At 43.6% G+C, this 21,739-nt stretch overlaps 1 protein-coding gene across 4 annotated transcripts in view; it reads left to right on the top strand.

Annotated features, from left to right (window-relative positions):
• Positions 1-242: 242 nt before the first annotated feature.
• Positions 243-21,739, top strand: part of BMP7 (bone morphogenetic protein 7) — a 120,942-nt gene continuing 99,445 nt past the window's right edge. For all 4 annotated transcript variants that reach the window (XR_015697363.1, XM_087720499.1, XM_087720498.1 and 1 more), the window contains exon 1: positions 243-1,031. Coding sequence is in view for 3 of the 4 variants with exons in the window: in XM_087720499.1 (XP_087576625.1) it covers positions 605-1,031 (427 nt within the window). In the remaining variant the exon portion in view is untranslated. The remainder of the gene's footprint in view (positions 1,032-21,739) is intronic.

The following is a 21,739-nucleotide window of genomic DNA, read 5'->3' as shown; positions in this document are numbered from 1 at the left end:
TCGGGGTATTGTGTGTGTGTGTGTGAGAGAGTGAAGGACCGGAGGCGGGGAAATCGAGAGGGCTCGCTTGGAAATGCCTCCCAGCCAACGTCGGAGCCCGGCGAGGAAAAAGACTTGACTCTCCTCTCCTGGCGGCTTTTCTCCCAGACATTTTGGGGAGGCAGCGAGGAAGAAGCCAGCTCCGCCCCCTGAGCGCCCGAGCTGCCGCCTGTTGCTTCGCAAAAACTTCAGCAGTTCAAAAACTCCTGGACTGGCGGCCAGACGCGCACAGGAGTGGAGCGGCCGGGCGAAGGAGCGCGGTGCCCGCCAGAAGCGGCGAGGTGGGGTGGGAGGCGGGGATCGGTCGATCGCTTTTCTTTACCCCCCTCCCCGTGTATGGATTTTGCCAACTGAGCCGCTTCCCGCCGCGATCGCCCGGGCTTATCATGTGCGCCTCGAGGTCGGCTTCCCAGGGCAGCTCCCGAGCCGAGTGATCCCTCCGCGGGGCGCTCCGCTCCGCTGCCCCCTTTCTATTTTAATGGTCAGCTTTTTCCTCCGACCGCCGCCGCCGCTCAGTCCGTTGTCTTCCTAGATCTACACGCACACACACACACCCGTGACGGAGATGCACGCGGCGGGGTGGTTCAAGCAGCTGGCCGCTGCCTCCCGGATCGTCTGGATCCTCCTCTGGACTTTGGAGCTGCGGTGCGCCCTGGCGGACTTCACCCTGGAGAACGAGGTGCACTCGAGTTTCATCCACCGGAGGCTCCGGAGCCAGGAGCGCCGGGAGATGCAGCGGGAGATCCTGTCCATCCTGGGCTTGCCCCACCGGCCGAGGCCCCACTTGCACGGCAAGCACAACTCGGCTCCTATGTTCATGCTGGACCTCTACAATGCGATGTCGGTGGAGGAAGAGGGCCCCAGCGAAAGCGGCGAAGGGTTCTCCTACCCTTACAAGCCCATCTTCAGTACTCAGGGGCCACCCCTGGCCAGCCTGCAGGACAGCAATTTCCTCACCGAGGCAGATATGGTCATGAGCTTCGTGAACATGGGTGAGTCGCTGGCTGATGGTGGAAAGGGGTTTCGGAGCGCTTGGTTAGAAGGTGGTGGAGGTAGGAGGTGGTTCTTGGGAAGCCTGATGGAGGTGGGAGCAGCATCTGGTCCTAGGAACCCCAAGGCTGGTGATCTACCAGAGATCTTTGGACACTGAGGATACTTGTCCTAGATTCCCAGGTGCAGGTCCCTGACTATCTGGCAGAGGCAGCCATCTTCTTCCCTGCCCCATGCTGATCTGAGGTATTGTGGGAAACAAAAATGACCCACAGTAATTGGGTCATTAAGGGCCTGCTTAAACCTGAACCTAGCCTTCCAGCAACCTTCTTTTTTCCTTATGGCTGGCATGAATCAGTCAGGAATTGTTGTTTATCTTCCTTCCAGACTTTTACTTCATTACTCACAGGTAAAAAAACTGAACTTTTTTTTTTAAAGATATCCTTTCTTACAGCTTCTTGGATTCTCTGTTGAGTAAAAAGAATTTTGTTGGGTATTTTTCAAATGCTTGGATTTTCTCACCATTATAAAGTTAGCTTTATCTCCAGGACATTTCTAATCCTCACATCAACCACATTTGACAATAGTGTCCCTATAGACGTATTTGGCATGGTGTCTTCAGTGTATATTTCCTGATGTTGTGAAGGCCAAATCTGTGAATTGGGACCCCTGTCCAACTTGGCGCTTAGAAAGGAAAGTAGAACTAGCGTTTATGTTATTTCTTAAAACCACAATTAGATCAAAAAGGTGGATATTCTCAAGTTTGGTTGGGGTCATGAACAAATAGGGGAGATATCCTCTCCAAAATCTTTTTGTAAATCAATGTGAATTCTTACTGAGGTGCATTTAATCCAACCATATATCTTGTACAGTGATAAAAGGGTTGACTTGTTGGATTTGTTGAATTTCAGCAACTTTCCCCTCTAGATATGAGCCCTACTGGATTAATGGGTAACCAATTGTTGAGTGATCTTTAAGTGCTCTTCAAGCCTATTACATTTTTTCAAGCTACCCCTTTAAATCTTGCAATTAGCTGGCCTTAAAGGACCTTATAAAGTGCACCTTCATGAATCTAAAGTTGCAATACCACACACATTAATTAGGGAATCAGTGGCACTGCCTTTAGTGTATGAAAACAGAGGACTGAGACAGATGGCAAATTGCAGGACTTTAACTAGTGAAATTAATTAATTTGTAATAACTGAACCCATTACGTTGCACACTTGCAATAAGGTAGCCGGACAAACACTTCACTTAATCCTTGAGTCATCCAATGGACAGGTGACATTTTCTGCATTTTAATAATGAATATTGTTGGGTTAGAGTCTGCTGATAATGAAATCTTGACTGTGCCCCTCCTCCCCCCAAACATTAGAGTTATTCTTCAATATAAACTGGAAACAAAAATTGAATTTTCTTCTACTTAAAAATATATGAACATAACATTCAATCTTTGTTGTGGAGTAATGTGATGATACCATAGCCTCATCTAATCCACTGATTTAAATGTCCAGTTCAGGATGGTTAAAATAGCCTCATATATGTTAAGTGTGAACAAAAGTTTGCTAAGAGATAGCAACTGCTTATCAAGATGTTTGCGGAATTAGTAGCTCCCAGTTTTATTTGCTGTCTTGAACTGTTGTGCATCATAAATGAATTAATCACAGTTTTATGAATACACTCTGGAAATTGCTCAGAGATACATTTACATAAGATAACAGTTGATTATTGTTATCTTACACATTATCACATATTCACTTCTAGTTCTCTCCCAGTAGTTTTGCAATGATGGTGAGTTCAATCCTGGGTCTGAGATCCCATGGTTTAGGTCATAGCTTGTAAGTGTATGTTAAAGGATTTGGATCATATTGAAGAGCAATGGAGTTGTTGCAGAAGCAACTATAAATGGAAAAGTCCTCATGGAAAGAAGAAAGCTCAGAGCTGTTCTAAAAAACTAGCTTGCTTTATTCAATGAATTTTTTTTCAATCTGGTTTTTAGTCCACAAATTCATAACATATGATGCACCTTTTCAGATGAGGAAAAAGGTTTGGGGGGGGGGGGCAGGGGCGGGAGAGACGAAGCAGGTTGTGGATTTGGAACTTAATGACCTTAGAAAAATTTCCTGATAGTTCCTTGTTTGCTGTGGCTTTTTATGAGCAAAGCCTGAGCACATGGCATTGGGTTTAAACAAATTAAAGGAAACTTTTCTTTTTGGCTAGGCTGAATTTTGTTTTAATGGAGAGTTATTATTCATGGGGGTTTCTCTTTGTTTGTTAATGGGGTTGAATAAACCAGCTGGATTTGAGTAGAATACTCTTTAGGGCAAAGTTCTATTTAAAATGTATAATTATAGGTACGAGTTTCTGTGTATCTGTTTTTAGCCTAGATCACGTGTTGTCTGTGAAACCACCGCATGTACAGATTGGATGTCTCTGAATCCACACCAAATCTTTCTAGAAGTTCAGAACAGAGGGAACTTTAAACCATTCCCCCTTCCCCAACCACCCAGCTTGGCCTAAACAAAGTCATAAAGAGGGACACACCCTTTGCATATGAAATGCCACAAATGATAGCCGGATTCTTCTTTCTTATTGCAACATGAGGTGCAGCGGCCTAGGGCTTGCTTTCTGATTCTCCAAATGTCCACCCAGCTAAGAAAGTTGACTACCACAAGATCATTTTGGAAAATGGTACATGGACAGTCAATGAAGGGAAGAGGGCTTAAAGGGCAGAAAAGCACGAGGGAATTTAAAGCTGGGTGGAAATTCTGGGAGATGAATACCTGGTCAATACTGGGCCGGGGAAAGTTGCTTTAAGAATGCCTATTTGAGCAATGAAGTCAACTAACCACATTATGAGTTAACATGTGTGAACTTAGCCTACATGAAAGTTTAAGCAATTTTTATCACAGCATACTGACTAAGGAATTCTGGTAGTCAAAGTCCATACATCTTCAAGCGGACAAAGTTGAAACACACTGCAATCAACCAGTAAAAACTGTTTGTGGTCTGAACCAACGGTCACCAACTGGTGGTCCATGTACCATGATTATCCATGAGAAAATTTTGGTGGTCTGCAGAAAAAAATATTTGCATTTTTTTTATATTGCACTAAATACTATTTATCTTTTTAAAAAGTCACATTAGTGGTCCGCGGGATTTAAAATTATGAATTTAGTGGTCCCTGCAGTCTGAAAGGTTGGTGACCCATGGTCTGAACTAACAGCCTATATGAATTTGGATGGGGAAGGAAATCCTTGTTCGTAAATAGCAATAGCAATAGCAATAGCAGTGGACTTATATACCGCTTCATAGGCCTTTCAGGCCTCTCTAAGCGGTTTACAGAGAGTCAGCATATTGCCCCCAACAATCTGGGTCCTCATTTTACCCACCTCGGAAGGATGGAAGGCTGAGTCAACCCTGAGCCGGTGAGATTTGAACCGCTGACCTGCTGATCTAGCAGTAGCCTGCAGTGCTGCATTTAACCACTGTGCCACCTTGGCTCTAAACTTTCCTCAGATTGTGTGTGAATTATTCTAGTAATAAATTAATGCACTTTTTACTATCACATACTCCAATGAACCAAACATAACCCAACATGAGCTTCACACGGCTGGTGAAGCCACACTTACAGATACATACATCTTTTAAATAAAATCTAAAATTATCCAATTTTATGATATCATGTTAATATAAGTCCTGGTCATTTAACTGAATCAAATGTATGGTGTGGAACACAGTTCTAGGAAAAAGTAGCACAGCATAGCATTTCCAGCATAGCTGGCTGGGAAATTTGGGGGAGTTTCAGTCCACACATCTTCAAACTACCAAGGTTGACAAACACTGTGTCTATGGGAAATCATCTAATCATCTCCCCTTTTCAATCCATGAAAAACTACCATTCTGTTATGTCACTGATATGGATCGGACTACACGGTAGCAGGGAATATGCTATTCTGGAAATAATGATTCTATCATAGTGGTCTTTTTTAGTGTAGTTTTTCATCAGTAAGCCGATAGGAAAGATTCAGTAGTTTTCACACAGGCAGGTGGAATGAAGTGAGTTTTCTCTGCATGGGTTTGTTCCCTTGTCAAGAATGCATGCCAGGACATGTTTAAGAAAGGACATAGATCTCTAATAGCTTTCTTCATCCTTGTGTACACCTTTCATCCCATTATAGCTGCAGGTCTTTCATCTCTGTAGGACAAAGGCCATCTTGTTTATAGACTTTTTAATGAATTAAGAGTTAGACTCATTGCTCACCAGACTCTATAGTCAAGCCCAGCACCTGTTTTTGGAGCCTACAGATTTCTGTTGACAGTGAAAATTAGAAGATCTATTGTCAGGCAGATTTCCACCCCTCTTTTAATTGAAAGCTTTCTATAGCAATCTTTCAAAATTTCAGCCTCAGTATTAAACTGTGCCATGGTTGAGAAAAAAGATACCCTTGCGGGCATTGTGTTTCCCAGGTTAGGGTCCTGTTACATATGTTGAACTATTGCAGCAAGGAAGCGTCATAACACAAAACCGAAAATGTATTGCCGTGTGGAACTGTTATAGCACAAAAAAGGTGGCATGTTAGTTAAAAGGTTGAAACAAAGCGACTCTATATTTGAAATAACTCAGTGTAACTTATTCTCTCTCTCTTTGTGTGTGTGTGTTTTAAATTGGATCTTTTTCTCACTTTTCTAGGCCTCAGCTACTAAAAGCTAAAGAATGAGTTTTCAAGAAGGTGCAAAGTGGGTGAGCTTTGCAGGGATTGGTGAAGATTTAAAAGATTTTGCATTAGGAACAAATAATCCTTTATAAAAAAGACAGAGTGGCTTTGTAAGTTGTAAAGAAGCATCAAAAGATAAAGAAGGAATAAATGGTGCTTATTTTTTCTCTTGCTATGGTTAAGTAATTCTGTAATGCACTGTAAGATACATTGCTTTTCTTATGCCACTAATTTCTTTGGTGATTCATATTATGTCATCCTTACCAGATAGATCAGACAGAAAACACCACTTTATTGTAAAATTACATGAACAGAATCTTGCAAGTCTGAAAGCACATTGCTCCTACCATCTTCTTAATACATGTAGTCCTTAACTTACAACAGTTCACGTAGTGGCCGTTCAAAGTTACAAAGGCACTGAAAAAAGTGAGTTAGGACCATTTTTCACACTTATGACTGATGAAAGAAATGTCCTTCTGGGTTCGGCTCCAAGTGGGGAAAAAAGACACTGGAGACATGGAGGCTGCTTGGAAAGATGGTTTAATGGTGGACAACACTACATGGCTTGAGGTGATCACCTGCTTCAATGTTGGTGGAGAAAAGAGAAGGGCTGACTAAGATGCTGAGTCCCTAGTTTTATCCCCCTCTGGCATTTGATCTGAGCTTGTATTCTGATTGGTTGTCAGACTCCCATAGGGCCATGCAGGGGCAACTCTCTAGGTTGCATTTTGAATCCAGGTTTGGTTGAGTTCTCAGATGCCATGTGGTGAGTTGGGTAAAGGGCCAATATTATCATGTCTTAATCTCATCCCCTGGAGCTGAAGGGGAGAACTCTTTATTATGTAAAGTAGACTAGCTTGGCCTTCTTAATGGCCCATTGACAAAGTGGGGATGGGCAGGAAGCTACAGGGAGCTATTCTGTCTTTTAAAACAGTGGTCCCCAACCTTTTTATCGCCGCGGACCAGTCAGCCTTTGATAATTTTACCGTGGCCCGCTGAGCGCGCGCAGGGGTGGGGGTGGGCGAAAATGGGGGAATACAAACATACTTTTTAAATCCACCTTCCCAATTCAACACCTGAATCATATCCCACCTTCCATTTTGTATGTAGATTTTAAGGAATAAACAGCTGAATTAATCAAGGTCAAAGATAAAAAGAGCAAGGGCAAAATTAAATAAGCCAGAGGATAGCAATGTAAAAAGAATACAGTATTAAGCCCATTCACTCTATCTAAGCCCCCCCACCTCACAAGGTTGTCGTGGGGGAAATAGGGGGTGGGAGTATTAGGTATCTTCACTACCATATATAGCCTCCAAGAGTCCATATCGCCAATAACTACGCGTGGGGGGAAAGGAAATGTGTTTTGTGAGGAAGAGAAAGAGCGCGCTTCACCGATGCCCGTTGGCGAAATTTTGGAAGAGAGGCAAGAGACTTCAGGCACCGAGCCCCCACCCCTGGCTGCGGCAACTGGAGCGGGCGGGAGGCAAAGAAGGGGTGGGCAAAACCGCCGCTTTTCCACCGTGCGCTGCAATAGCGGCAGCGGCGGCCTGAATCTGGCGCCAAAATCGCGCACCCCCCATCTCCCCTCAAAAGACCCCCCCGCCCTCGGCTGCCCGACGTTCTTTCTCTCTCTCTCTCTCTACCTCTCCCGCCGTTCCTTCTCACAAGCCAAGGCCGGGCGGGAAAAAGAAGAGAGCGGCCTCCAAGGGCTCCGCTTCCAGCGCATGGTCCGCCCCCTCCGCCTCGCTTCCAGGCGAGCCGACCGAGGCGAGAAAGGAGAAAGAGGCGGAGGCGTTCACTGAGGGGACGGCTGACTCGGGGAGGGGGCGGAGATGGTGTAGTAGTGGGGGATTCTTCCTCCTCGCCTCACTTGCTCCTGTGCTTCCGCGCAGCTCCCCCCCTCCGGCGACGGCGCTGCATGAGTGAAGAGTCGGCCGTTGCATGGCCCCCGGCCGCTGCGCGGCCCGGTGCCAGGTACTCCACGGCCCGGCACCGGTCCACGGACCGGGGGTTGGGGACCACTGTTTTAAAACATGTTTCTTCCTTTTCACATCCAGAGAAATATTCTGCCTTTTCAATATTTTCTAGGATATTTCATTTTTCTGGGAGAGGGCTGGGTGATAACTTCCTACATGACCATTTCAGTATCCCCATGGTCACGTGATTTACATTCCTGGGCCATGTGATCACCCTTTGCAACCTTCTGACAAGCAAAGCCAATGGGGAGACCAGATGCACTTAACAACCAGGCTATTAACTTAACTGCAATGATTCACTTAACAACTGTGGTAGGAAAAGTTGTAAAATGGGGCAAAACTCACTTAACACATTTCTCACTTAGCAACATAAATTTTGGGCTTAATTGTGGTCGTAAGTTGAGGGCTACCTGTAGCCTGAGAAACTTAGGGAGAATCCCTTCTGTGCCTCTTGTCCCACCCATTATTCAGCTGCAGGCTATGCTGTCTTTTATCTGATTATTCCCCAGGCAGCCTCTCTTCATCCTGTCTCCCAAGGTCTTTCCACACACCATTACACATTGGTTTGCTCAGAAGGGAATTATGTGAAGAGAATACATGCATACAGTGCATGATTTTTTATTTATGGAGATCCTATCATACAGAAACCCTTCCAACTTCCTTATTTATTTCATGCTTTCCATCTTCCTTGCCTCCGTTATAACTTCAGAATGAGTTTATGTTTGGAGATTTCTGAAGGTTCTGAAACTAGATGTCCTCAGGCATAGTTTGAGTCACTAGTTCAAAAGCAGGGAACTTATAATTCTCCAGACCTGAGTAGTCCTAGCATGTAAAGAGTAAAGGAGGATGATCTTGATGGTAAATATGCATATACAATATTTCCTTAGCTTTTTTTTTAAGTGCCCATATACCATTGTATATACTTGTGGATAAGTGCATCAAAACAGAGGTTGAGGACCAAATCAGAGGTTGAGAAGAGGACCAAAACAGAGGTTGAGTAGGGGACCAAATCAGAGGTTGAGTAGGGGACCAAATCAGAGGTTGAGAAGAGGACCAAATCAGAAGTTGAGAAGAGGGCCAAATCAGAGGTTGAGAAGAGGGCCAAATCAGAGGTTGAGAAGAGGACCAAATCAGAGGTTGAGAAGAGGACCAAATCAGAGGTTGAGAAGAGGACCAAATCAGGTTGAGAAGATCAGACTCGCAAGATTCTGTTATTGTAGTCCACCTTAATAAAAGTATGTTTTAGACTTCTGTACATTTGGGGTAGTCTACATTGTTGGACTGAGATCCAGAAAATACAGGGATGTAGAAAGGAAAAATAGTCTGCCAGGTAGAGAGAGCTACAAGTTATCCAGTCTCATCACATTGGCAGTGCTTCGTATAAATTGGCGAAGAGAACATCACCTGGATTGTTGCTTTGAAATTCCATAAGAACAGAAAGCAAGTGCACTTTCTGGAATCAGTGGACACTTGTAATGAATTTGGTTCCTTCAATCTGGTGTTCTTTGGATATTGGACTTGTAGTCAAAGAACTCTTGGGGGAACCCGCTTGAATGAAAGTGGTCATTCTTGAGAATCCAGCCTTCTCCCCCCCCCCCAACAACCACCAAGCAAATGTGTTTCTAATTCATATTCCAGTATAAGCCTTTCTCAAGCTGGTATCCATGCTCGGTTGGGATGATGGGAGCTGGAGTGTGAATCAGTGCTTCTCATGGAGGGAAAATCTCATTGTAAAGGCCTTCTGGAGAAATCCATTTCCTAAAGGGAAGAATGCTGTACTAGAAAGCAAAAGCGGTTCCATAAAAATAACACTAACAATAATTCAAGCCGTAACTCCATCCTGCTTGCTCGGAACAGAATTCAAAATGTCTGCCCGAATTCTTCTACAAACATAATGCAAAATATTAAAATTTAAATGCTAAGATAGGAAACTAAAAAAAATACAGATCTTAGAGCCGTGATGGCGAACCTATGGCATGCATTCCACAGGTGACATCTGGAACCCTCTCTACGAGCATGTGATCCATCACCCAGTTCAGCTTCATCGCGTATCCACGGGCACCTCCTGCTGGCCATCAGATTTTTGGGTATCTGTCACATATGTGGGAGATGCGCGTGCATGCGAAGAGGCAGAGGATGCACACACACACCCTGGACTCCATTTTTGGTGCCAGGAGGCTTCAGGGAGGGTCTCTGGAGCTTGGGTGAGGCCGCTTTCACCCTCTCGCTCGATAAAAACCTTTGGAGCCGGGAAAGGCGAAAACGCCCCCTTCCGCTGTGGTGCAGGAGGCCGAGTAGGCCGCCCAGGGGTGGGGAGTGTCTCGCGCACATGCTCAGGGGGATGGGCTCATTGCATTGTGGGTGTGGGCACGCAAGCGTGTGCACGATTTCAGTGCGCGAGGAGAAAAAGGGTAGCCATCACTGTCCTAGAGGAAGGCGGGGTAAACTGTTTTACATGATGAAAATTGCACAAAGAGTTTAGAGTTTTATTGACATTTATAGGCCGCCCTTTTCCCTGAGGGGACTCAGGGCGACTTACAATCAATGGGAAGGGAGTGTAAGACAAAACACAAGAAAGAAAAAAAATGTGAATAAAAAAAAATAAACCGATAAAACACAACATTCACTCAGCATTCGGGTGGGGCGAGGTTCGGATCTTATCCCCAGGCCTGACGGGATAGCCACATCTTGAGGGCTGTGCGGAAGGTCTGGACGGTGGTGAGGGTACAAATCTCCACGGGGAGATCGTTCCAAAGCGTCGGAGCTGCAACTGAGAAGGCTCTCCTCCGCGTAGTCGCCAGTCGGCACTGACTGGCGGATGGAATCCGGAGGAGGCCTACTCTATGCGATCTGATGGGACAGAGGGAGGCAATTGGCAATTATGGGCAGTTGCCCATAAAGCTCATTAGCATCTGAGGTCAGTGAAGATGATTTCATTTTTTTTATTTTTTTTTTGGTGATAAATCAATTCACAGTTAGGCCCCTGATGGTGAAAAATTGGATCTGTATAGATTTTCTACAGGCAGAGTAAAATGTAGTTTACTTTGACATTGTGGCTGTCACATTTTGGAACACTCCCCTCTCTCCCCCCCTCCAATAAATCTACTGAATCTGTCTAACATTTTGAAAAGCATTCCCAAACAACTCTGCTCCAGTGAGTTTTTAGCCCTAGTGGATGACCAGAGGTGTTTTTAATTTCTGTATCATTATAGCATTATAACCGAGGTACAATCTTCTGATTGGGATCAGCTTTGAAAACTGTAAATAAATAGATACACTCTGAAGTAAATTCATTCTAAAACCTGGAACCAGTGCAGAAGGGCCTTTCTCCTAAACAGGGATTTGACAGCAAAATTGACCTTTTCAGTGGGGCTTCCCCTGCAGATGTTAACATCTAAGCAAGTTCATAATGGAAAAGTGGTCCCTCAGGTAGTCAGGCTCTAATCTGTTTTTGAGAGTTAAAGGTCAGATCTAGACCCTAAATTGTCCTCAGAGAACAATTGTCAACAACAGCAGATCTTTCAATAGGGATATTGTATCATCCTTGTATCTTGTATTAATTAGTAGCCGCATTTTGCACCAGTTGCAAATTCCAGATATCTTCCTCTTTGTCCATGATGGCTGGGAAGTCCACAAGATGCCAAACCATCAGTCTGGAAGTCATCATCTTAACTGTCCAGAGTTGTTGGAAGTCAGGCGGCATTTATTATTACTATTATTTTTTAAAATATATTTGTTATTATTTTTTAAAGTTATACATTTATATTGTGTGTGAACAGAGTTAATCCTGGGTATCACTCTTATTAATCCAATTCCCAATTACAATATTAGTAATCTCTTATCAAATTTCTCAAATTTAAGTAATCTTTATTATATTGTCCAAACATATATATTCAAAAAATGTGTAACTCTTCATCTTTATTTCTACCTTCATATCTTTCTTGTTCTATCTAAACGTTTCTCTATTATATATGAACAAATGTAACTAAGTTTCATTTATATTGACCCAGTTTATGCTAACATTGTTAATAATTTATCAAGTTTATATAATCCTCATTATATTATTTATACATCTCCTCTTTGGTACTTCAGTTCTTATCCATTTTTCCATTTTAATCCAATTCACAATAACAGTATGAACAAAGTTAGATTAGATTAGATTAGATTGCTTTTATTTATAGGCCGCCCTTTTCCCTGAGGGGACTCAGGGCGGCTTACAACCTATAGGGAGGGGATACACGTAATGACATATACAGACAATACATAATTAAAAATAGAAGCAACATTCATCATTAACTCAATATCATTCACATTAACTTTGTTCATACTGTTATTGTGAATTGGATTAAAATGGAAAAATGGATAAGAACTGAAGTACCAAAGAGGAGATATATAAATAATATAATGAGGATTATATAAACTTGATAAATTATTAACAATGTTAGCATAAACTGGATCAATATAAATGAAACTTAGTTACATTTGTTCAAAGTTAACTCAATACCATTCATGTTGATCCAATTTACATTAATATTTATTATTACTATTATTGTTGCCTTGGAAAAGGCAGTTGAGTATTGTAAAACACTCTGTGGCAGCAAGTTCTCCCCGACATTACCAGCAGAAAGCCTCGTAGCAGAAGTGTCCATTACTGAATCAAGAGTCAGACTGAAGCCAAAATTTCCGGACTACAGGTTCTGTCATTTGGAGCAGGTGGGAAGCTGAAGTTTGTGAGTATAATGGTTGTTATCACTGGTAATTATTGTTTTGCCATGGCTCATGGGAACCAGCTTGGACTTGCCCACTAGAAAAAATACAGACCAACCGAAGGAAAGGAAAAAGGATTTCTTCTTAGAGGAAACAGAAAAATCCTGAAATTGTACAGCAGAAGTGAAAAGCAGTTGTTGAGAAGAAATCTCTTTCGGCAGGAGCAAATAGCAGTTAGCAATAGCAGTTAGATTTATATACTGCTTCATAGGGCTTTCAGCCCTCTCTAAGCGGTTTACAGAGTCAGCATCTCGCCCCCACAATCTGGGTCCTCATTTTACCCACCTCGGAAGGGTGGAAGGCTGAGTCAACTCTGAGCCGGTGAGATTTGAACCACTGAACTGCTGAACTAGCAGTCAGCTGAAGTGGCCTGCAGTACTGCACTCTACCCACTGCACCACCTCGGCTCTTAAAATCGTCTGCAATGACAGAGAGATGACCTAATAATGTTGCAGCATCCCAAAACACAGGGTCTATGAAGATGCCTTTCAGAAGGTCACGGGGGTTGGAGCTGTCCGAATTCAGTTGGGAAGCTATTCCACAGAACACAACACTGCGACAGAGAAGCAATTGTCGAGAGTCAGTGAGTAGAGTAGTTAAGATGTTGGACTAGGAGTAGAAAGAACAAGATTCTAACAATCCTTTAGGCTTGGAGCAGGCAACTGAGTAACTTTGGGCCAATTATTCTCTTTAATAGCAATAGCACTTAAGACTTATATACTGTTTCACGGTGCTTTACAGCCCTCTCTAAGCAGTTTACCGAGTCATATTGCCTTCAACTTTCACTTTCAACTTTCACAGCTTGACCATAAGAAAGGTTGAGCGCCAAAGAATTGAGGCCTTTGAACTATGGTGCTGGAGAAGACTCCTGCGAGTCCCTTGGACTGTAAGGTGATCAAACCAATCAGTCCTAGAGGAGATCAACCCTGACTGCTCTTTAGAAAGCCAGATCCTGAAGATGAAACTCAAATATTTTGGCCACCTAATGAGAAAGAAGGACTCACTGGAGAAGAGCCTGATGCTGGGAAAGACTGAGGGCAAAAGAAGAAGGGGACGGCAGAGACTGAAGTGGCTGGATGGAGTCACTGAAGCAGGTGTGAGCTTTAATGGACTCCAGAGGATGGTAGAGAACAGGAAGGCCTGGAGGAACATTGTCCATGGGATTGCGATGGGTCAGACACGACTTCGCAACTAACAACAACAAGAATCATCTGGGTCTTCATTTTATCGACCTTAGAAGGATGGAAGGCTGAGTCAACCTTGAGCCAGTGAGAATCGAACTGCTGAAAAACTGCAGGCCCGCAGTAGCCTGCAGTACTGTATTCTAACCACTGTGCCATCACATCTCTTTTAAGCCCTACACGGGGAGGTTGCAAACTATCCCAGCTACCAGCATACACTGGACCCAATGTGATAAATTATAGTCCATAACCTTCAAGGGAAGACACCCTCATGGAATGATCGGGGATGATGATGATGATGATGATGATGATGATGATGATGATGATGATGAAAGAAAACAGATTTTTCTGCCTCAGCTGGAGACCTCATGCAACAGATCTAAGAACTACGCCTCATTATTTTTCATTACTAATAAAATAATAATATAAGCTCACACAGGTGATTTTAGTGATCTGCTTGCAATGAGGTATCATCCTGGCAGATTTATGAATGGTCTTTGATGTTCTGATGAGCTCTTTGTAAAGGTTTGCTAATTTTTTTGCTTTGTTTGAGCAAATCTAGTTTTGTTTGGATTGAAAGAAGATTGGTATGGAGGTTTTTCCCCATCCCCTCCTCATTCCACAGCCTTCTTGGTCTTACATTTAACAAGGCTTCCACCAACAGCTGCCTGCAGTGCTTTCCCACCTGCTTGGAGCTTTCCCACCTGCAGGTCTTTGATGGTTTCCTTTCAGGCCCAGTCTCGGGGAAAAATGCTGTCAGTTCCAGTCGCTTCATTGACAACTCTCAAACTCGTTAAATGCGTGATTAAGTCAGTAAGTGAAGGAGGTGGGAATGGGAAAATTAGTCATTCTTGGAAAGAGCATAGAAAAGTGGCTTTGGTTCATGTGAACGAAGATGCTTAAGAAACCCTGGATTTTCAGTTTACTTCATACGAGTGGTGGGTTCGGGATCCCGGTGCAAAGGGGCCGGGTGTCCACCACATAAATGTGCGCAGCACGCGTGCACATGTGCAGCACGCACATTTCATTTCATTCATTTCATTTTATTGAGTTTGTATGCCGCCCTATTCCCGAGAGACTCAGGGCGGCTAACAATAAAAAAGGGAGGGGATACAAAAAATAAAATAAAAACAACAATTTAAAATTCTACAACAGCCGTAACCTCGAATGGGGCTGGATAGTTCAACAGCCCCAGGCCTGCCGGAACAGCCAGGTCTTAACTGCTTTGCGGAAGGCCGGAAGGGTAGTAAGGGTCCGGATCTCCATGGGGAGATCGTTCCAGAGGGCCGGAGCAGCCACAGAGAAGGCCCTCCCCCGAGGAGTCGCCAGCCGACATTGGCCGGCAGATGGAATTCGGAGGAGGCCTAGTCTGTGGGATCTAATAGGTCTTTGGGAGGTAACTGGCAGGAGGCGGTCTCTCAGGTAGCCAGGCCCGATACCATGTAGGGCTTTAAAAGTGATGACTAGCACCTTGAAGCATGTCTGGAGACCAATGGGCAGCCAGTGCAGCTCGCGGAGGATAGGTGTAATGTGGGTGTACCGAGGTGCACCCACAATCGCTCGCGCGGCTGCGTTCTGGACAAGCTGAAGTCTTCAAACACTCTTCAAGGACAGCCCCATGTAGAGCGCGTTACAGTAGTCCAGTCTTGAGGTGACGAGGGCATGAGTGACTATCCGAAGGGCCTCCCGGTCCAGGTAGGGCCGCAATTGGTGCACCAGGCGAACCTGGGCAAAGGTCCCCCTGGTCACAGCCGACAGATGATGTTCTAAAGTCAGCTGCGGATCCAGGAGGACTCCCAAATTGCGAGCACTCTCTGAGGGGCGTATAATTTCACGCCCCAGGCTGAGAGATGGAATAGCTGGACCATCTTTGGGAGGGAGCATCAATAGCCACTCGGTCTTGTCGGGATTGAGCACCAGCTTGTTCGTTCCCATCCAGACCCTGACATCCTCCAGGCACTAGCACATCACTTCTACCGCTTCACTGAGTTGGCATGGGGCGGACAGATACAACTGTGTATCGTCCGCATATTGATGATATTTAATCCCGTGCCGGCGTATGATCTCACCCAGCGGCTTCATGTAGATGTTGAATAGGAGGGGGGACAGGACCGAACCCTGTGGCACCCCATAATTGAGGGGCCTAGGGGTCGATCTCTGCCCTCCGACCAACACCGACTGCGACCTGTCCGAGAGGTAGGAGGAGAACCACCGAAGAACGGTGCCTCCCACTCCCACCTCCTGTAACCGTCGCAGAAGGATACCATGGTCGATGGTATCGAAGGCCGCTGAGAGGTCAAGAAGCACCAGGATAGAGGAGTGACCCCTATCCCTGGCTCGCCAGAGATCATCAATCAGCGCGACCAAAGCAGTTTCCGTGCTGTAACCAGGCCTGAAGCCAGACTGAAAGGGATCCAGATAATCGGTTTCATCCAAGGACCGTCGGAGTTGAAAGGCCACCACTTTCTCAACAACCTTCCCAACAAAGGGGAGGTTGGAGACTGGACGATAGTTACTCAAGATGGCTGGATCCAGAGAAGGTTTCTTCAGGAGGGGTCTCACCACCGCATCCTTTAGGAGGTGCGGGAAGGACCCCTTCCCGGAGAGAGGTGTTAACTATCGTCTGGATCCAGTCACGTGTCACCTCCCTGCTGGTCGAGACCAGCCAGGAGGGGCACGGGTCCAGTATACAAGTGGAGGCACTCACCGCTCCCATGGCCTTGTCCACTTTCTCAGGAGCGACAAGTTGAAACTCGCTACATAAAATTCACATGCGTACTTACCACTCTCTGTGTTCTGCGACGCCTCCACAGTGCTCCAGCTGCTTGGCGGAGCGTCGCGCAGGAGCCATACGCTCTGTGTGCATGTGCAGAAGCCCCGAAAACCTCAAATACCGGTAAGGAGCATGGGCAGGCGAGTGGGCCCTCCGGAGCACCATACTGGAACGGTACCTGTAGCTCCCAGCAGGCACCGGTATGCCCGTACCGGTTGTAACCCAGCACTGCTTCATACCATGTGGCAGCCTCTTTCTCTCCCCCGTCTTTTCCCCCAGGTACAAGTATTTGGCATTAGAAAATCCATCTTTTTGCCCCATTTAATAACAAGCTTATAACATGTAGGGTATTAGAGTTTTCCTTCTACAACCGTGTAGGGCAGGGGTGTCCAAACATGGGTATTTTAAGACTTGTGGACTTCAACTCCCAGAATTCCCTAGCCAGGCTAGCTGGGGAATTCTGGGAGTTGAAGTTCACAAGTCTTAAAGTACCCAGGTTTGGACAGCCCTGGTGTAGGAGAAAGGAGGGGGGGCACTCTCCTTTGGGGATTACTTTGTGAAGGGAATGTAAGGGGACAAGCATTTGCAGCTGTAACCTGGCTTGTGTTAAAATTTGGAAAAAGCTGCCTTGCATTCCATCTCACTACAGGCCTTCCTTGGTGTACAGCCAAAGGTTAATATAGATGTCGCAAAGTTTCTCTCCCCCTCAAAATCCTCCTCCCTCCCCACTTTAGAGCGCTTCAGATATACGAGTATGTATACAGCTGTGTTTGTAGTAACCCTTTCATATTCGCCCTTTTTAAACGGCATTTTCTTGCTTGTATAAATCAAAAGATTTTCTGAAGGATATTTGACCTGCATTTGAACTTATTTGATCTTTGCGCATTTCCCACTTGAAACAAAGCAGATTAAATCTTGGCCCTGAAAAGGCCAAGGATCACATGATGTGGTCTATACCTCAGGATAAACATTCCCCCCCCCCCACACACACACTCCACCCACCCCCCTGGCTATCCTTTTAAGCTTCTCTGCTTGTTTTGAAAGCATGGACGGTTGAATCGGTTCCTTATACCCTGGGGTTTATAACCCCCTAGAGATTTAAATGAAAGAGGTTCAGTGTAAAATATTATGTTATCATTCTAACAGAAGGCATGATATTAATAAGAATAAGTCAATAGGTACTTTTGCTTTGTGTCAGAATGTAGAAATCATAAGAACTCAGAATAGAGGAAAACTTCACGGTGTGTGGTTCTCCAGTGTTCCTGTGTTTGCAGGATTTACCTACATATGTATTAAATTTATATGCCTCCCATCTTACTCTGAAAAGTGACTCTCAACCCTTTGGTAATTTCCATTTATTGCTGATAGGATTTGGATTTCAACTACAATCTAGAAGTCATCAGTTTCTCAGTCCTGGCTTGGGGATAGGCACTTAGGCAGCAGTGTTCCTTAGAATCACGATTCCTATAAGATTGGAGTTGGATCATATAACTCCGCTCTGCACCAGGTAGTAAAACCACAAATCTGATAGGCAAAATAAGTAAGGAGTAAGCTAAATGAGAAACACTGTCAAGCGCCAGGAAAATCAGGAGATTCAGGCAGTTCAAATGAATATAAAGATTTATTGCAAGCTCTCTACAAGAATCTGATCAACTAGTAGTCAAGGAAAATGCCTGGGAGATAAGAGAGGCATTCAAGATGGGCTGAACTTAAATCTATTGTGGGCAGCCCTTTCCTTGGACTCAGCCTGGTCGTCATCTACAAACACATTAGATTGTCTACCATTTTTATTTATTTTTTGCTTTATAACTTCTGGTGAAGAAGAGTTTTGAGACTTGGAAAGAGTTATGAAGTATGTTTGGACCATACTGGAAAAGATAAATATGCCTAGACTAACTCATGCCTTAATCAGTACTCAATTCAGATGTTCGATACAAGGAACCATACAGCGAATTCAAAGGGCAACAGCAAAATGCTTTCCAGGATACGCCAAACCAGATCATGTTAGGCTGGTCTGATATTATCTTTGGTGATCAATGTCACCTTTATTTTGTGTGATAATAATGAGGTACACAAACATGACTTGATGTGCTGTATATTACTTGTTTTTTTTTTAGCATGTGTACTTAGGTGGCAATAGAGTTAAATTCGCATCTGGTGTTAGCTTATCCAAAATAAATCTTTAACATTTCAGAGAATATATGTTTTGAATGTTCTGGGCTAAAAATGGGACAGTTTACCTTTTGCCCTCAGAGTAATTGGTTGAACATTTCAAGGAAAAGAATGAGCAAAGTTCTACGCACACTTAACGTCAAAAACATTCTGACTTCAAACCATTCCCATGATTGGGATGAGGCATCCCATGTAGATTTTTTCTCCTTGTAATGTCTCAGTACAGGAATTATTTTCCATATTTTTAACACAAAGGAAAGCCCTGAACGTCATCCTGCGTTTTTAACAGAAATGCTTCTGCCTTTTTCCCCTGTCCAAATTCCTTTCCCTTGCTCTCACATAGCAGTTCCAGTTCACCCTATGATAATCACAGAATGGCATTTATCTTCTCATTTTCTGATATGAATTTTTTCCTCTGTAGAAATCACTGTATTAATAGATTTGATAGACCTTGTGCAGGATTTTCTTTTGAAATTTTGCTTTGGAAATATTCCACTGGGCATCGGTTCTGATATTCTCACATTTAGAAAACTGATAAAATAAACAGTTCCCTGTGTTGCATGGAGAAGGGAAGCAATGGATAACTCTTTGGTGGAGATGATTGCTGCTTCACACAAAATTAGCAAGGTGTGGCAGAAAAGGTTGCCATTGTTATTATTGGTTGATTTTAAAAACACATTGCACTATCAAACCACAGCTGGTGTGTACATCCTTGGGAGCTGAAATATCTAAAATTTAAAAGAGCAGTTTGTTGAGTAGAAAAAGGTTGCCTTAGTTGATGGTTTAGGTAGAGCACTAGCTTGGAACTAGGATTAATCATGGTCAATGTAGAGCCTTTAAATCAGTGGGCTTAAGGTGGCTTTATTGATTTCAATGGATACATGACTAAGGAAGGATTGATATACCAACTAAACCACAAGCTAATTTCACAGTCTTCGTTTACGCCAAGGGTGGGGAACTATGACCCTTTTATGACTTATGGACTTCAACTCCCAGAATTCTAGGACTTGAAATCCACCATAAAGGGGCCATAGTTCCCCACCTCTGGTTTACACAATAAGGCTTAATATATTCCCTAAATAGAGGACATTATGCTATTCTCTATATAGGTTGTCTGAAGGGTGCTTCACATAAGCATTCACAAGAGAAGCAACCATCATAGCATTCCTATGGCGCCGAGGTGGTGCAGTGGTTAGGGTGCAGTACTGCAGGCCACTTCAGCTGACTGTTATCTGCAGTTCAGCGGTTCAAATCTCACCGGCTCAAGGTTGACTCAGCCTTCCATCCTTCCGAGATGGGTGAAATGAGGACCCAGACTGGGGGGGGGGGGGCAATTTGCTGACTCAATTTGCTAAAAATCTGTAAACCGCTTAGAGAGGGCTGAAAGCCCTATGAAGCGGTATATAAGGCTAATAAATAAATAAATAAATAAATGGTCAAGTGATCAGAAATAAACTACTTGGGAACTGATCTGTATATATGACAGGATCACCTGGCTGCCATTGGCAATATCCTAGGATCACCTGGTTGCTATTTGTGACCTTCCCAGCCAGCTCGTGACAAGCAAAATGGAGGAAACTGGATTCTCTTCTATCAGTAACTAGTTTCTTTGATTCAGTTATGTGATATGATATCTATGGGAAATAGCAATAGCACGTAGACCTACCTTATATACCACTTCACAGTGCTTTACAACCTTTGCTAAGCTGTTTGTAGGCAGTATATTGCGCCCCAATAATCTGGGTTCTCATTTTACTCACCTCGGAAGGATGGAAGGCTGAGTCAACCTTGAGCCTGGTGAGATTCGAACTGCCAAATTGCAGGCAACCGGCAGTCAGCAAAAGTAGCCTGCAGTACTGCACTCTAACCACTGCGCCACTGTGGAAATGTCCTCATTTAGTCATATTAGAAGTAAAATTACTATTTGTGACATGTTAATGAGGTGTAAATAACTTCAAAAGAGGAGTAAATATTTTTTTTAAAATGGTCTTCATACCAGCTTGTGGAAGAGAAAGAAGAACAAAATAAATATAACAACAATTTTTCTTTCCAACAGGTGAGCATCCATTTCAGAGTGAAGGTGGCTTTAAGTTAGAATGAGATGAGAAAAGGTTTGAAAGAACTAATAGGAATATTTCATTAGGACCAAAAGTGAATCCAGATAAGTGGAAAAATCTTGCATATTGTCTCAAAAGGAAGTAAATAAGTGAGTTTAGTCTGCATTTAGGATTGCCTCCACATGGAATCAAACCCATTGTCTTGGGGGGGGGGGGGAAGTTGACTTGACACGGATTGACCTAGTCATTATCAATCTGCTTTGAAGTGGTTTTTTCCTTAAATCCCTGCACTTTTATCCCTCTCATTCATCTTTTACCTGAAAGTGCTTCGGTATATGCCTTCTCCTCAAACGAATAACTAATTTGAATAGACATTATACTTATGAGAAGGATCCAGGTTGAGTAATGCCAGTTAATGTAGAATTTGAAAAAAAAATGGCCCAGCTTTCTTTCTTTCCATCATGACATAATGATCATTACAGCCAGGCAATAGTGAATTAATGCTTATTGTAGTCTGTAACCCATGCACTGGCACAGATGACTTATCCCAAAATGAAACCACAACTTTTGTAATAGATTGTCTTCTTTGACACCAACTAATGAATTTCTGTAAATTAGGGGCTTGTTTTTTTGAAAATGATTCTGCACAAAAGATAGTTGAACTGCGGTTCTAACAATTTACATTAACATGAAATAATTCAGTGGGGCTTAACTTTCAAGCAAAACACTACAGAATTACAGGCTAATTCATTTTGGTTTGTACATAAAAACCATTGTAGGTTTGATTTTGTATGGAACTTGGCTAATTTTGCCAAAAGTAATTTTTCAGTGTTTCCAAAAAAGGTGAATTTGCTTGATTGTCCTCGGTGATCTAATTATTTGACGTGTTTGTCTAGGAGTTGGAAGGCTCAGATTCCTGTTTGATCTTACCTACAGAAGAACATTAGGTGAGCTACTTACTGTCTCTCAGCTCAGTCTACTTGGAGTGGGTACTGCATATCATATCTTGGTTTCTGGAAGAGACCATTACTAATCTAAGATACAGTAACATATTTTCTAAAATGAT

Source organism: Thamnophis sirtalis, unplaced genomic scaffold (genome assembly GCF_051295495.1).
Source record: "Thamnophis sirtalis isolate CommonGarterSnake01/CBP01778 unplaced genomic scaffold, rThaSir2_p1.2 scaffold_7, whole genome shotgun sequence".
In the NCBI taxonomy this organism is placed as follows: Eukaryota; Metazoa; Chordata; class Lepidosauria; order Squamata; family Natricidae; genus Thamnophis; species Thamnophis sirtalis.
Note: the sequence above shows the minus strand (reverse complement) of the source record. Positions and strands in the feature narration are given on the sequence as shown.